The sequence below is a fragment of the Clinocottus analis genome, unplaced genomic scaffold, assembly GCF_023055335.1.
Source record: "Clinocottus analis isolate CAN_PGR_092001 unplaced genomic scaffold, fCliAna1.0.p SCAF_17, whole genome shotgun sequence".
NCBI classification, from domain to species: domain Eukaryota; kingdom Metazoa; phylum Chordata; class Actinopteri; order Perciformes; family Cottidae; genus Clinocottus; species Clinocottus analis.
The window spans coordinates 2,718,207-2,734,789 of record NW_027175898.1 but is presented as its reverse complement, the minus strand read 5'-3'; the positions used below and the strand labels follow the sequence as shown (position 1 = coordinate 2,734,789).

The 16,583-nt window shown below is 44.4% G+C and overlaps 1 protein-coding gene across 1 annotated transcript in view; it reads right to left on the bottom strand.

Moving 5' to 3' along the window:
* The window catches only part of lrfn5a (leucine rich repeat and fibronectin type III domain containing 5a), a 109,294-nt gene that overhangs the window by 11,413 nt on the left and 81,298 nt on the right, over nt 1-16,583 (bottom strand). Inside the window, exons 3-8 of the mRNA XM_068580470.1 lie at nt 12,046-12,269; nt 9,807-9,935; nt 9,461-9,641; nt 8,683-8,838; nt 7,256-7,515; nt 5,193-5,660 (exon numbers count right to left, since the gene is read on the bottom strand). Of these exons, the coding sequence (XP_068436571.1) occupies nt 5,193-5,660; nt 7,256-7,515; nt 8,683-8,838; nt 9,461-9,641; nt 9,807-9,935; nt 12,046-12,242 (1,391 nt within the window). The 5' untranslated portion in view covers nt 12,243-12,269. The remainder of the gene's footprint in view (nt 1-5,192; nt 5,661-7,255; nt 7,516-8,682; nt 8,839-9,460; nt 9,642-9,806; nt 9,936-12,045; nt 12,270-16,583) is intronic.

Here is a 16,583-nt window from a genome sequence, read left to right as displayed (position 1 = left end):
CTCGTAAAGAAGCTTGCCACACAATTTGCTTGATGTGTATTTTTTCTGCTAAATGGCAACCAGCCCCTGTAGCTCCATGGATCTGCTGGAGCAGAAAACAACCGCTGAATGAACAGCGAGGAAAAACAACAGGCAGAGCAGATGAGGACTAGGATCCAGAGAATGGCTTGTGTGTGTGTGTGTGTGTGTGTGTGTGTGTGTGTGTTCGTAAGTAACTTAGTGAATGTCAAAGTGGAGTTTGTGTCCCCTGAAGAGACTACAGCTTCTGTTATGGCACATTGTGAAGCCTTCGTGTCTGCAGGCTCGGGGTGGATGACTATATATGACTAGAATCTACCTGTGCCTTTAATAGTTTGTCCGGGGCTTTTATTTATTAGGTATTTTATTGAATCAATTCCAAAACTCAGCCTGCTTTAGCTCCTGTCTCTGTACCGGTTGTCGGTGGTACAGCGCTGGTTTCTCAGAGGAGATGGCCTCCAGAAGGGGACTCTCTTTGTCACCAGGGTCCGCAGGACTTGGGACAACAGACACTCGCATTTATTGAGGACGTGCAGAATTAATTTTGTTCTAATACATATATTATAAAGGTCATTAAACACAGGTAAATATTTTGCAAATTCCAGTATTCAATACCTATGTATTCATATGCTTTTTCTTATTTTTTTCTTAATTTAGTGTCCTTCAAATGTCTTTTCGCCAATTATTATTTTTTATCCCAGTTAAATTATCATTACTACATACTTCATGGTTTAAAAAAACAATTCAGACCAGTAGTTCCCAATGATTTAATGAGTTGAAAGAGTCATAACTGGGTATTTTATTCTTCTATATGACTTTTATACTTCTTTCAGACAAAAAGCAGGGATGAGGAATGACCTCATGAGGTAATGAAGGGTTACACAAACAAAGGTTTCAAAGTCCAAAGGTCCAAATAAAGGTATAATCCAAATGTTAGTGCCTTAATGATAACTTGTTATTGATATTGCATATCTATTTCATTCAATTTATGTTAAATACCTGTTCAAGGCACACATATCTATGAATTGACTAAACAACACAGCACCCTGTGCTTTGTGAATGACTTCTTTCCATGATCCCAGAATGGCTTGCGTTCATCAAAACCCTTATTGAAGCGCGATGATTGGCTCTACGTCTAAATAAGAGCACATTCTACGTTTTATGGTCATCGTTTCCGATGCCTGCGGTGAGTTTTATCATCATCATCATCATCATCATCATCGACGCGGCTGTGGATTGTTCAATAAAAACCAGCGAGGTGTAAAGGCCAGCACCTGCATGATGAGTCATTTGTAAAAGGTCAGCACATTATGTCAGTGACATGAGCCTGGCTTTGACCTGTCCTTGGAAGAAGGGGTCAACAGCTGAGCCTGGGATGAGGGCTGTGCGGATGACTCAATTCACTTCCTTACAGTCAAGAAGAAGAAGAACAGCGAACAGACACAAAAGGTCCGAAGGATGAGTAATGAAGAACATGTTTCATTTGATGGCCATGCGCTACGAGCCAATACGTGGAGATCAACCAAACAAGCTAATTGAGCTCAAATAAAGGTTGACAGATGGTCCCTGGGTAAAATATTGCCAACATGAAGCTGAAATAACTAAAGCTCTAAGGGCTTTGGACTCGGGCCGCACCATTTGAGTAATGTCCCACATTAAAATGTTCATTAAGACCATTTTCCATAAATTCAACTATTGGCCAACGTTTTAAACAAGATAGGTACGTCTCAAGCATTTTCCTCATGCTCCAACATGAATTGAATAGTGGGAGAATAACAGAACAAGCAGCTGCAAGTGCTCCAAGGGCTCAAGTCAACTTCTATTTCTAAAGAACATAGTTTATATTGTTGATTTGCGCTCTGTTCATCATCATGAGCCATATCTACCAACCCTCTGCTTCCGCTGCCTTTCTCGAGAAACATCGATGGTCTTTCCTCTGTCTTGTTGCTGATTGGCAATTCTTTCCCATTTACAGCGCTGACACGTGTATGGGATCAGCATCGCTCACTGAATCTTTGATTAAGGATATTACCAAAGTGGGAGACTTTACTTTAATCCATTATCAAAGTGAATCACGCCACTTAAAAGTGCCGTCGTGTTTCTAGGTATACAACAGCTTGTTGGCTCGCGATGGGATGACAAACTGCAGATAATCACTAACAGTACAGTTTGTTTGCACTGAAAATGCTTCAGCTAACGTTAGCTTCACAGGCCCACACATGAAAGAAGCTAAACTGGGATACCCAGCAGCTGTCCGCCATACGCTCGGCAACTACTGAGCGAATGTAATCACCTCGATTGTTTATGTGGAAGCAGACTCCTCACTCTGTTCATTTTGTACGACACAATTCAATTTGTGACCTGAAATTGGCACTTTTTTTTTTCAAATTGTTATTTAGATTAAGAAAATGACTCATTGTTGAGCCATTATTCACTGGTAACAAGAATCCCTCAGTAAAATATCCATCATTAAATTAAGACATTGATCATTTACACGTTGAATAAAAGCAGAATGGCTTTTGTTCAACATGTAAAGGATTGTTTGCTGCTGTGACTGTCGTGTTTGCTGTGTGCCCGGCCGGGCAGTAGGCCCGCCCCCAGAGTGGAAACACAATACTTAACCGGGATTACGGGCGTTAAAACACCAGCGCTGTATCAGTGAACATCTGCCTGGCTCAAGTGTCCTTGAGCAGGACACTGAATCCCCGTCAGCTCCAGGAGTGCTGTGCCGCCGCTGACCTCCCAGTGGAAGGAGCGGCGGGTGGGGCTACCCTGCAAGGATCGATACAGAATCCAGTGCTACAACAACTATAACATTTCATATGGGCGGCGTATCGCGTGCTCGGCAGGTTGACATCACCGAGAGGATGCGCCTGTAAAAGCTTTAAACTATCGCTCACTCATCCCCCTGTTTACGCAGAACACAAAGTATGAAGGCAACATACAAGGAAACCCACGAGCTTTGTGCGACGGGCAGGTGGGGAGAAAAGCGCACAAACGTCAATGTGCAGCAATTCAATAAGCTCTCGTTGAACCTCAAAAGTAGGTGCCCCTTCTGTGACAATAGGGCCCATCTTCCAGTGTCTGGCTTTCACTTTCCCTTTTAGTCCCTTCCCACCTCTCCCCAACATCGCTCCTATGCTTTCCTCTGGCCTTTCCTCTGGCCTTTCCCCCTCTATTCGCCCCCTCTTTTGTATTCTCTCCATCCCAACCCTCTTCTCTTTTCTTCTCAGTGTTTTGAGTAATGAAAAAAACAACAAAAAAAAACAGAATCAATGAGTCGCTGCTTTGTGCCAGCAGCGCTGCTGAAAGGAAATCAATCTGCTATCTAAAAGACAAGAGAGCCGCGAAATAACATGGAGAAACACAAATGATTTCACTGCTTAATGTTGTGTGTGTGTGTGTGTGTGTGTGTGTGTGTGTGCGGGGGGAGTGGGGGAAGACTTTGAGTGACATCACAGAGCGCAGAAGGAGATCGGGCTGGGTGGCGAAAGGCCCCCACACGAAGTGGTTTGTTTTTTCGTGGCCTTCGCGCTCCGGCGTGATCATTTCCAACACGTATTTTAAAGATTGAGAGTATAGACACAGCCTGTTTTCTCTCTTATGAAGGATGACAATCTTACAAATGCACAAAGGCGTTGGTGTGCTTTTGAGCACAAAAGAGAGAGAGAGAGAGACAGAGAGAGAGAGAGAGAGAGAGAGAGAGAGAGAGAAAAAGAGAGAGGAACGGAAGAAGAGTAGGATAGAGAGGGAAAGCGGCTATCTTGATGTAAAAAGCGATGGCGCTCTATCTTCGTGAGACAGACAGCTGTGAATCCCATCGGCGCCAACCCCTCGATGATGCATTCTCTGAAGCGGGTTAAGTGCTGATGAATTATGTACAGAGATTAGGAATAATATGCATGGCGGATAATAGCAGCAGAGTCTTCTATGAATTATCTGTGTATGTTAATCACATATTGGTGTAGTCACAAGACCGTAAGAGATCAAGGATCACAAATCCATAGCTCGTGGGAAAACATGGCAACCTGGAGTGTTGTCGCTATCCTGACCCACGCGGTCAATTCCAACGCTCCCCCAGCTCTTCCTGAGGTCGCGTACTGATGAAGTATGTATAGGGATTAGCGGCGATATGAAGGGCAGATAATACTGACAGATTTCCAAATGAAAGCTCTGTGTTTGTTAATTCCCTCTCTCCCCCCATTTCACCGCAGTAAATATTTAGCTCAAATAACAATCATTCCCTGCGAGATCGATGTAATCTGTGTAATCCTGAGCAAACGGCAAAAGTCAAGAAGGACTAGCACGGCTCTCCCTGTCAAGGCCGTCCTGGTGAGTCAGCTGGATGGCGCCTCTGCTGTCCCAGTCTGCTTCATCTCTGTGTTAAGCGGTGCCCTGATAGGATGCATCGACATATATTTGACTGTGATGTAATGCAATACGCCAGGAAAAACAGTCGGCTTCAAGCTCGTCAGCATTAACAGGATTTCCGTTTTTTTAAACATTTATTATGTTTATGAAGTTATGCAAATGTGATTCTGACTGAGGCATTCATAGGTTATTTACTAGCGTCAGACACATTTAAACTTGCTATTCCATTTGGGTGTGTGTCATATGCTGTACTTAGTTGAAGCCGGTCTAATTTATAGAATCAAAGCATTGAAGCCTTATCCTAGCGCTCTTGTAGCACCCTGTTAGCGCCCTGTTAGCGCCCTGTTAATGCCCTGGTAGCGCCCTGGTAGCGCCCTGTTAGCGCCCTGTTAGCGCCCTGTTAGTGCCCTGTTAGCACCCTATTAGCGCCCTGTTAGCGCCCTGTTAGCGCCCTGTTAGCGCCCTGTTAGCGCCCTGTCAGCGCCCTGTCAGTGCCCTGTTAGCGCCCTGTTAGTGCCCTTTTAGTACCCTGTTAGCGCCCTGTTAGTGCCCTGTTAGTGCCCTGTTAGTGCCCTGTTAGTGCCCTGTTAGCGCCCTTGTAGCGCCCTTGTAGCGCCCTTGTAGCGCCCTTGTAGCGCATTCTTAGGGCGTCCTAGCGACAGGATTCAGGCAAGACCATTAAAATTGCATCTAATCTACTGTAATCTGATCCATAAATCTTGGACTTGTTTAATTCTCTACCTCCACATGGACCGTTTGGTTGTGCTTTGGTGAACGCCATGGTGACGTGGCGACAGTCTTACCTGTAGACCAGAGAGTCGTCTTGGCTCCCGTTGTACTGTATCTGGAACATCCTAATGCCGGGAATAGTCCTCTGGAAGTTGAACTTTATCAGCGCCGTTGAGGACGTGGCCTCGGCCGTCACCACCCTCTTGTCCACTCCGCCTTTCACGTCGCCCGTCACGTTGCTCCCGTTGGCTCCGCCTCGGGTCGACGTGGAAATGTCTGAGGATCCCGGGTCGGGCTCCTGGATGTTGTTGGTGTTGTTGGAGATGTGGGGGAGTTTTATGATGACCAGGTCTATCGTTTGGTGGGCTTCGCCGGCAGGGTTGGAGGAGATGCAGGTGAAGGAGCCCGTGTCTTTCACCGTACTGATGAGGATGTCCAGAGTACCGTTGGTGTAGACCAACGTCCTGGAGGAGCTAGATACCAGCTTGCCCTCGGGAGAGATCCAGTGGATGGCCGGCTCTGGATCACCTCTCGCCTTGCACCTGGAAGGAGAGAAACAACTGTTAGTTAAACAAGACAGAATGGGGTCAGCTGCACACTGGAAGCACAGCATCGCTTCAAGGACGTTCCTGGATTCCCTCCACCTTCTGGCTGAGACTTAGGTGGGAAGAGGAAGAGGCTGAACATCATCTACTGTGTCAGCAGAGCACATTAATTTAAGTTAGAATATGCTTCACGTTACACCCGTTGAATTACTGTGTTGTCTGTACCGATTGGGTACCAAATCAATTACTCCCAGAACCAACAGGGACAGTGAAGAATCAGGGAATAAGGCAATAGATTAGTGAATAATAGGATCGCCGTTTTTAACTGAATAGATTACGCAGTGATGAGGTTTATCTGTTAAATGATTACAGATTAAAGTTATTTTTAGTTTTGGAATCTGAATCTTTAGGTGAAAAATTATTACTGGAGTGCTTACGTTTACTTATCAATGAACAAACTGGTGTGTGTAAGGATCCTTTGCAACATTTGAAAATGTCTTGCTTCACCTCTCCAAAAGTCACAAAACCCAATAATTTTACGTTTACTATCATAGAGGACAAAGAAAACCAGCAAGTAATCACACTTGAGAAGCCTGAACCATCGAGTGATACACAATTTAATAGTTATTTATCCGTCCACTGACTGATCCATTACAGTATATTTCGGTACAATAAACCAAAGAACTACATAAGTGTGACCTACGAGCGCCTTCATACATGTTGATGTGCTTCAGTCATGAAGCAGAGACGCAATGAAAAGACAGGAAACTGTTTCATGACGATGGCTTTTAGGCCTTCTGACAACTAAGACATGGATTGTGCCAAAACAAACATTAATCAGGTAAGTTAAATATTGGGGAACTGAAGAAAAAGTCTTATATTCATACTGGCGGATTTTCTCCAATGATTGTTTGTATAGGTGCATCACCGCTGATGAAACTTGATGCGTTACATTTCTTTTCTTAAGTTAAGTTGCCAAAATTATAAGCAATCAAAAATAAGGCGCGTCACGGTCGTTGTGACATTTCTCATTGGCTGTAATTATAACAAAGTGCTATGATGAAATTAATAAAAAAAGGAGCTATGCTCTCACTGTACGCGTCCCCCCAAACATGACTGACGTTGGCTTTTGAACGCATTAATGTGGACACGGCACAAGATGATAAATGTCAGGTGGGTTGACCCTCTGATAATCTCGACTCATACCTTATATACGGAGCTGGAGACACGCCACAATAACGGAAAGAGAATAATAGCGACACATTAATTTCCATTGCTCCCTTTTTTTCCCCCCTGCCCATACTTCCACATTTGAAAACATAACATCTATCATGATTGGAAGCGTGTGACCAATATATATGCAAATGAAGTAATCATCATCTCTCAGACCTGCTCTTGATTTAGTTTCAACCTCCTTAAAATTTAAGCGCGATGTCCCCGCCTTGTGCTTCGTTGAACAGTTGGGCCTTTTGTGTATTCCTGTGCAACTATCAATTAAACGGGAGTGTAGGTGTGACCCAAACTTTCTTTATCTCTTTTTTTGCACATTCAGACAATTTTTTCGCAGCTCATTTAGAAACCCAGTTGGGTACCTGAGTGTAACTCTCTGCCCTTCGAGCACCCTCATCTCATGCGAGTATCTGGTGATGAGTGGAGGTTCGCAGAGGAACTCCTCCTCCGGGACGGACCAGAAGTATCGGCCAGAGAGCTGCTGCGGCGAGGCGCACGTCTCCAGGTCGTCCTCCCTGTTCAGCCTCCGCAGCCACAGCAACTCACAGTTGCAGTGGAGAGGGTTCCCACCGAATGACAACGCAAAAGAAGTGGAGGTCATGATCCCTGATGTGGCCAGGACCTGGTGGTGTGACACAGTGATTGCATGATTTAGCTTTATTTGTCAAGAAAAATGTTATCCCTGAGTAAAACCTCGCTTTAAACGCAAATCCACGTATTCAAAAGGTAGTTGTCCAGCCGTCGAGTGTGTGGTACCTTGACCCTTTTTTTTCCGTTATTGGATGAATAAAGTGATAAAATACACATTTTTTTTCTTCTCTAACGGGTGGCCAGCTGCTTCTCAGAATTGGATGAGTGGTTGTGTCAATCAAGAGGGTCAGAAATAAGAACTATGATTCAAAATGTAGATTAAACTGTAAATCATAGCTTGTTTTTTGAAAACAAAAGCCCCAAACTGCTGTATTTGGACGTATTGAACACCATAAGTAACATCCAAGTGAAATCTATTGTTTAGTTCAAATTCAAATCACAAATCGGCACAAATTTGTGCAAATTTTAGAGACATCGCCTAAATGCTCTCTGTACTAAACCCTCTCTAACTTTGTTCTGCTTCACTTTATCAAAGTGCTTTCTTTCAAGGGGAGGGCCTACAAATAGGCGGGTGTTTAAAGTGTTAAACAGCTGTATAAGTATTGAATAGGCCCTTTGCACAGACGTCATGTCATTGCATAATAAACACATTATTAGCATTCATTATGGCCCTGCTCCAATTAGAGGAGGCCAGGGCCCTCCTATTGTGCACGCTGGCTCGCTGCGACACACTAAATATAATAGGAGCATAATTAAATTGATCAATTACACCCATGTTATGCCGCTATGACGTGTCTCTTGTTCAAAGGGCCTATTGTCACCCATATGGAAGCTATTTAATTAGTGGCCCAACCATATTTTATTCTTAGCACACATTTTATTCATCTCATCAGATTTACTCCCACCAGTAACATCTTTAGAACAATGCAATTCGAGGACTAGAATTATAACAATGCAACATAACTAATAGCTAAACGTTTCCTGAGTCACAAGGAGGCATGAAACGGCATCGCATCCGTTGAGCAACAGTGGTCGTACAAACGTTGTGACTCATACATTTAGTTTAAATTCAGTTTGTCTCCCAAAAAAAAAAAGCTGCTATGTGAGGCGCTTGATTGTGTTTGAGAGTTCCAGGCCTTTCTGTAAGATTGGATTTTGAAATGGAGGAGGAAAAAAAAAACACAACCTCCGAGAATACCTGCGCTCGTTGAAAAAGGGGGTCCGGTGGCAGCTTTTGGAGTTTATTAGAGGTGACGTCCAGCCGGTTGAGTTTCTGTAGCAGGGAAAATGTCCCCTCTGGGATGAAGTCCAACATGTTGTGGTCTAAACTCAGCGTATGGAGGCTAATCATTCGCTGCAGGAATAACAAAAGAGAAGCACACTTTGTCAATGCAGTGTTGAAAGGAGTAAGTGGAGGACGTTAGGAGAAAAAAAGAACTGCTTTAATACTTCCTTCTTTACTTATTTAGGCTTCCCGGGCTGCAATATCCTGGTTACTGCTACTGTCCCTTTCAACAGTACGGTGGTGATGATAATGTTGAAGTGTAATTACAGTGTTTACATGTCTATTATGTAAATGTGGAGTTGAACTGAAAACAACGAAGCAATCCTGCGGTTAATCAATACAGAAACACAGTTATCTAAAGCAGCATCTATTCATCAAACTCGACTATAACTACTTCACTTCAGTAAACTGATTGCCCTGACATTTGTATTACATACAAATTGCTTGTTGGCTGGCAGAGACCATTGGGGAAATTGAAACTGTTAGCGCTGAAAATGCTTAGAAATTAAATGTCAGCAAGGCTTAATGAATAGTCCACGTAATGGCCCCTGTTCAATTCAAAAAAAGCCTTGAAGATCTTTTTATTTCAATTTCAAACAAATGTCCAAAAGAGGTTTTTATGGCCATTTCATTGTGCTTGGGATTAGATTTAGTTTGAAGGCCCTCCAGCCAGGTTTAACGAGATCCTGACCTGGATGGCCTCCCAAGGAATAGAGTCCAGGTTGTTGTAACTAAGGTCCAACTCTTCCAGTGCCAGCAGGTCGTTGAACGCTTCCTGGTGGATCAGCACCAGCTGGTTGTTGTTCAGAATCAGGTGGTGTAGCTTCGACATCCCGCTGAAGGTATCATTGCCTATCCTCGTCAGCCGGTTACTGGGAGAGAGAGAGAGAGAGAGAGAGAGAGAGAGGGAGAGGTTGACGAAACAAAGAACAAAAAGAACCATGTAGCTTCTGGAAATAAAGTACAAACACTTCACATTTAGCAAGGGAACATCGTGCGACACTCGTATCAGAAACACAGCTGCGTGCACCCCGTACCTGTTGAGGTGTAGAGCTCTGAGGTTTTCCAAATCGGTAAAGGCCTGAGGTGTGATGAAGGAGATGGTGTTTCTGGATAATGTTAGGTCCACCAGCCGTGTCATGTTTGCAAAATCTTTCCTCTTCACACTGCGGACACAGATTAGCAGCATTTAGATACGACAACGGCCACAGGGCGTGTCACAAGACTTCCTCTTGGAGCCGCTCAGTAGACCGGAACGGCCTGCAGCATGCAGATGTGTCGTATTTCTGTGCTTTCAGAAAAGTAAAGACGTTCTTTAAAACTCATGCACGCCTAGATGTCCTTTGTGTCTAAGTATGCAACATAAGTAGTGCAAACGATGCCTAATATGTACTTGATCAAAGTTGAGGGCTGTCTCGTTGGTCCGAGCGTGGAACCGCTGCTGTCAATAACATCTTTGGCGCCATTATTATTATTAGTAGTATTAGTATTAGTATTATAGTTTATTCTTTTAATCAAAATCTGAAACAGTCAAACCAACAAACCAGGGGGCAACCCTATTAAAGTTAGTTTTTTTAATCCGAGCTGAGAGTGTTGTATGCTGTGCATGTATTACAACAGCCTTTAATAAAGTATTGATTTCAGGCAATTCAGTGTTTTTTATTCATAGTTTTATTTCAAACTCTTTATAAATTGAGCAAAGATAATCAATAAATGTATTAAATACACCTTTTCCTCATATTTGCTGATTTGACGAGCTTATCAGGCCAAACCTCACTACTTTATTTCATTATTTTTGCCTTGTGTTGGCCAGGAATTGTTGTGCTCTGTATTCCATATTCTTCCAATATGTTTTAATAAATACGATACCTTCACCACCAGCACGGCTGCAGTTGCATTACATTTAATGTTTGTCTTTCAAACTCAAAGCAATGTTTAATGAAATATTGATTCACTGGTTTGCAGAACACGGTAACACAGTATGCGTTTGAAATACATTGAAATGAATCTATGTTGATATGAGGTGTGTGCATAAGTGTTGAAGGCCTCAGTGCGCTCTCAACACCACTGAAGCTACACAATAAATCTCACAATACAAAAATGCCACTTCAGACGCTTGAGTGTTTTATTGAAGGCAACGCCAAAGTTAAGAAAGTGTGTCACACTTGTGGAGCGAAGCGAACGCTTTGAGTAACACCAACACGTGAAACCCTCAAACTCAGTCAGCTCAGAAAAAAATGAATTTCCTCTGAAAAGCAACATTTAGAGAGATCTTTCAGAGGAAAAGTGTTAACAAGCTAAATAACAGAAAACAGAATTTACCCACGCTGCTACTTTTTCCCGTGTGCAGCTCATTTACTGTTTGTGAACGTGAACAACTCTCTCAAACGGAAACAAACCAGAGAACAGAAGCACTAAACTGCGACGCACTCAGGCCTCAGCCTCCAGCTGCTCCACTGACTATGAACCGGCGACGACTCACTCTGCGGCCTCAAAGAGTCTTTTTTTTTGTGCGTGTTCACACCTAATGAGTTTTATTTCATTCAAGTGCCGGCAGATAATGTGCGTGGTATCGTCATGAGGAGGCCCCCGGGCGATGCGGCTCCGAGCTTTCTCGCTTCACGGCATCGTAGATCAGCGTCTCGGTTTCGGGCTTTGAGGGGGAATTGTTCACTCTCACGCATTAGGACTGAACTTTCCAAGTGCTTGTGTAGTTCTTCAATGATTATACACTTGGTTTGTTAAAAACCGAATGCTGAAGTAGTGGTAATATCATATGGAACATCGTAAGGTCAGGGGTAGTTTACTTTGGCTACTGTAATGAATTAAACGCCTAGGATCCAGAATTATTCACACTGAGAGGCCAGTGAGCACTTTTTGAGAAGTGATCGCCAATTTTGTTACCAGCTTGTCAGTAACACTGTTTTTCATGACATAAACATTTTGAATGGGATTTGTCTCGCTGGTGAAATTTTGATGATTCTGTTTCAGGTTGAGCCGCTGCTTGAGCTTTGGAGGAAGTTTTCAGTCACTACACCGACTCCAAACCACTGCTGAAGAGGTGAACGCCATGACAAAGAAGCTATTCCAAATCCTTTCATCAGACCGGCGATTCTGAACGAATCCAAAGTCATTCAAATAGTCAAGTTGTAGCAAATGTGCACGTGTTTTGCAAGTAGTGAGCATACGATTGGATGAATGGGTGATGGAGAAAAAAAAGGTCATCTGGGGTTGGAAGTCGTCCGTCAGGAGCAGCGTGAGTGATGTGACTGTTACCTTGTGACAAAGTTGTCGGCCAGCCGCAGCTCCACCGTATGCCTATCGATGTTGGGCGGTACAAACAGTAGGCCTTTCTTGGCGCAGAGGGTCGCCAGGTTGGGTGACAGGATCTGACAGACGCAGCGCTTGGGGCAGACCTGCGCCCGCACTGCCATGGCAACTGCCAGCATCACACACAGCAACAGCCTCTCCATGGTTACCACCCCACCTGGACGCGACACCTGAAGGCAGACGGGAGACAAAAGCGAGGACGGGAATGGAGACGTTAATGACGTTGGACTCTGGTTTTTCTCTCAGTCGGGACTTAGCATGCGTTGCATCAGCCACAATGGGAACAACAAAGGGAGACAGACAATGGATTTTCTTCACTCAGTGAAACTATAAGGAATCATTGACATGTTTTTTTAAAATTATATTAACAGTGTTTCCTCAAAATCTGAAGCAGTGCGAGGAACTCCAGCGTGCAGCACGCTGTATTCCCTCTGTCGGGGATAACGTCCTCATGCTCAACAGTCCACTTATCACCCTGCACTTCCTTCTACATCAACAAAACGCCGGCGCCGCTCCGAATGCAGGCAGCGGTATTAAAAGTCGAGTGTGTACAATTCAAGTGAGGGGTGTGATGAGCGCGGCGTCGGAGAGCAACGCGCACGGCACTTGGCAACTGGACTGAGTCAGATCCTGATGGACGTTAAGAAATCCGAATGATCGGCCGCGACGAGACGGACCCGAAGGCCCCCGAAGAGTTGAATCACCACCGACTTTTAAGGCATCGCTAATCGAACCGCAGGAGAAGTTTATCACGGCCATTTATTGCTCATCCCGTTTTGCTGTGCACGCACACACATGCACGCGCATATTCAGTCAACATTAGTAAGCAGCGGTGCTTGTAGTTAATTATGAACGGTTTAGGGAGAGAGCGAGAGGCAGGGAGAGAAAACGCTCATTAATGACAACCTTGATTGGGGGTTTGAAGGACACGGGCGAGGCCGGATTAAAAGGATCATGCACACACACGCACAGACGTATGCACATTAATACATGAACAGGCTGGGCGAGGCCGAGCGGTTCAGGTTTGGCCTCAGTAAACCCTTCTCACACTTTAACACGGCAAAAGGAAAATATATAGATTGGTGTATCGCACTATTTATTTTTTTTTTAATGGTAAGTCAGTTTTACTCGTGTTCTTTTCACAGGACTTATTTGCAAAAATGTAGAGAATGTCCGTCCTTATTGTAATGCCGGCCCAGCAACACAGGCTTTATAATTGCGGGCAGTAGGACGGTTTCGGAGAGGTGTTGTGAGATCGGTTCACTATCCGTTTCAGTAATTGACACTTTTCCTGTTGCTGCCTGAATGGAGTCAGTGAGATGAAACTCTGCTGCAGGTTGATATCACTGCTGCATATTCATATTCTATTAAATCACTACCCGAAGCCAATCGCCTTTCTCTAGCCGAGTGCGGTCCACTCGCTACGTATATCCCTCTCCCTTTCCTTTTTATTTCTCCGCGTAATTACTGAGCAGACGTCGGAGGTCATTCAATCCCTGTTTTTCCCTTTCTCTCCCTCTATTTGTGTGCAGAGAAAGAAGAGCAGAAAGACAGGAGCAGCAGCTAAATAGCGTGCCAGATGACTCATGTGCTACAGAGAGAGAGAGAGAGAGAGAGAGAGGTGAGATAAAGAGAGAGAAAGCTCGCGACCCCTTTGACACAAAGGCAGATATGAGCTCATTAATTACTCTGAGAAATGACTGTACAGTAATGAGAGCGAAGGAGTGAGAAAGAGACGGAGAAACGCAAAGGAAACGAGGGAGGATCATCAGAGAGGGAGAGGAGAAAATAGAGATCAGACAGCGAGCTAATTAAAATGCGGGCTAAGCTGTGAAAGGAAAAGACGTAATTTCATTTAGCGGGAAGAGGCGCGGTAGGGTAGATGGCGGCGTGTCACGCTTCTCCAAATCACACGTACAGCGCGGGAAGAGGGGAGCATAGGCCGCCTATCAATCGCCATCTTGGGATGTAAGCTCAATTTCACGTAATCTCCTCTGCGAGGACGCACACAGAAATGACAGAGGCGATGTCACTTGAGGTGACGTGATAGGACCACTGGGATCAAATGGAACGGGGCATTAACCAAAGGGATTATGGGTGAGGACGACAAATTAAATTGTGTTTGTAGTGTGTAAAATACGCTTTGGTTTCTCACACACATACGCACACACGTGGGCAGCCGGCTCTATCCACTTCTTTGAAAGCCTTCCACGCGGACATCCCGGGTCCCTAGAGGGTTTTCCATAAAGCCGGTTTCACCCGCCGTTTGCTCACTGACGAACAATCGGCTTTCCCGGGCGGCTCAAACGGATTCTCCTCACGTTCCGTATAGCGAAGCGGATCTTAGGCCGCGTCCCAATCTCACGGGGATAAACTGCGGAACCGCTTTGGCAGTTAAAAGCGGCGCCTTGCGAGCGTTCACACTTTCAAACTCTTATGAATCGGCCGAGCTGCGACGACTGAAGAGACTCGTTGGTCTTCTGATCATCTTTTTCTTGTTCCACAATATATATCCAATTAGGCCCCGCTACATATGCCTCATACATTGTGTTAAGAACAACAACGTAATGCTGTAAAATAACTTTATTTCCCATGTATTATTTGCAGCGATGTAGAATCCCTCAGTGTGTTTCCGCCTAATTATAATAGGGGCTGTTGCACCGCCAGTAGCTTAGCTGCGTTTTAAGTTTTAAGACGGGTTTAAACTTGCGATGTCATGAACAAAATCACGTAATCTCTTTGACCCAGTTGCTGTGTCCAGTAAGATGCTTAATGCCATTAGAGGTCACTGTATCCGAGGTCTGAGGGGCCACATTTCTACTGGGCCGAGACCATTTCATGAATCTCCAAACGGGCATCAGCCCACTGGTATTTCCTGATAAGGTTCACAACTATGGAGCTGATCACATGAGACGCGACTCTTAAAGCAGCAAAACCTTTAGCAAAGCTAGCAAAACCTTTGTTTTCATGCGCGCCTTTTAAATGCCGCGCGTCGCGTTTTTCTAGCGTTTTTCACAGTTGCAATACGCTCAACTTTTAAGTGCAAGGCATATTCAATGTCTTCCTCGGCCAAGGCAGCCAATCGGGATCAAGCAAGAGGCGGGCTTTATTACTTTACCACTTCCGTCCTGTTTTCGCGTGGTATGAACAGCGGGAAATTCAAAAGAAAATGGCAACCTCCGACGAGGCGCTAATGTTAGCGGTATTTAATGACAAAGAGCTTTACAATTCTAGATCGAAACCTTTTTTTTTTTAATATCGTGAAGCCAAAACCTCAGATTTTTGGAGGCTTTTTCCTCCTCCTTATCCTACAAAACAGCAAAGGCAAGAGTCCGACGTCTGCTTGAATCTATTTTGTAAATGAAGTTTTATCGCCCGGTTGCGCTCGCAGACCCGGTCCGCAGACGCACCGGGCGGTTTTTGTTAGGCCTTTTTGCGGCTGCGTTTAAAAATGTCGCGTCTGGTGTGATCCAAGAGCTGAACGGCACTTTTTCTGACTCTGACCCCAAACAAAGAGCTCCTCGCCACCGTCTTTCAACGCATGGCGCGGACGTGCTTTTGGAAGTAGGAAACTCTATCATCCTAAAGTGCCATCCAGCGGGGTCCAGGGCTCTCCGCTGAGGAGCGTCACCTAGTTTTACTATGGCACTTGTGTTGTTAAAATAGATTAGTCATGTCAGAGTTAGGAAAACACTTCATACGTTGAAGGGTTCTCCAACAGTCTCACAGCGCCGGCGCCCTTGTTGAGCAGAGCAATGTTGTTTACCGCAACGTATTCAAACAGCTCCACAATCCACACGGACCTAAAAAGATTGAAGTGACAGAGGAAATTGGATCATTACAGATTGGATTTCATCAGCAGCATTTTTAGATTGCCGCCTACGACGGTTTGTGCAAATTAAGAAAGCGCTCTTTATATTTTCTCTGTGTTTGTCGGATCCCTTCTGGCTGCGGCAGATTATAATAATATGAGAGTAATCTGATATTATTAGAGTGCATATCCCGTTTCATTAGACGTATAGTGCATTTTCTCTGTGGTATTTCAATCACCTATAATGGAATATAGCATGTAATATATTATATAGACATGTATGTTATGGTATATGGGATTGTTGATTGTATATGTATTATGGCAGCTGTGTCTGCATTGTATTCATCATACACGCCTACACATTGCTTATCAGTATTGCATTTACATAAGAGGCAGCTGGCACAAATACAACACCAGCTTTACGCTACACCGTCCCATAGCTTGAAGTGGCACGGATAGTTTGGGTTTTCATTGGAAACACTTCCTATTCTAAGAAGTAATCCTGTTGTTTGACCGTTCTCTCAACGGCTGTTTCCACTATCTAGACGAATAACTTCTGAATGAACCTCTGATTGAAAGCTTGCTTATACAACTCACCCGGCACGACGATTGTGATCCCAAACAGGCGACTATCTTCGATCTTCGGAGGCTGATTCGAAGGCCAATCTCACAG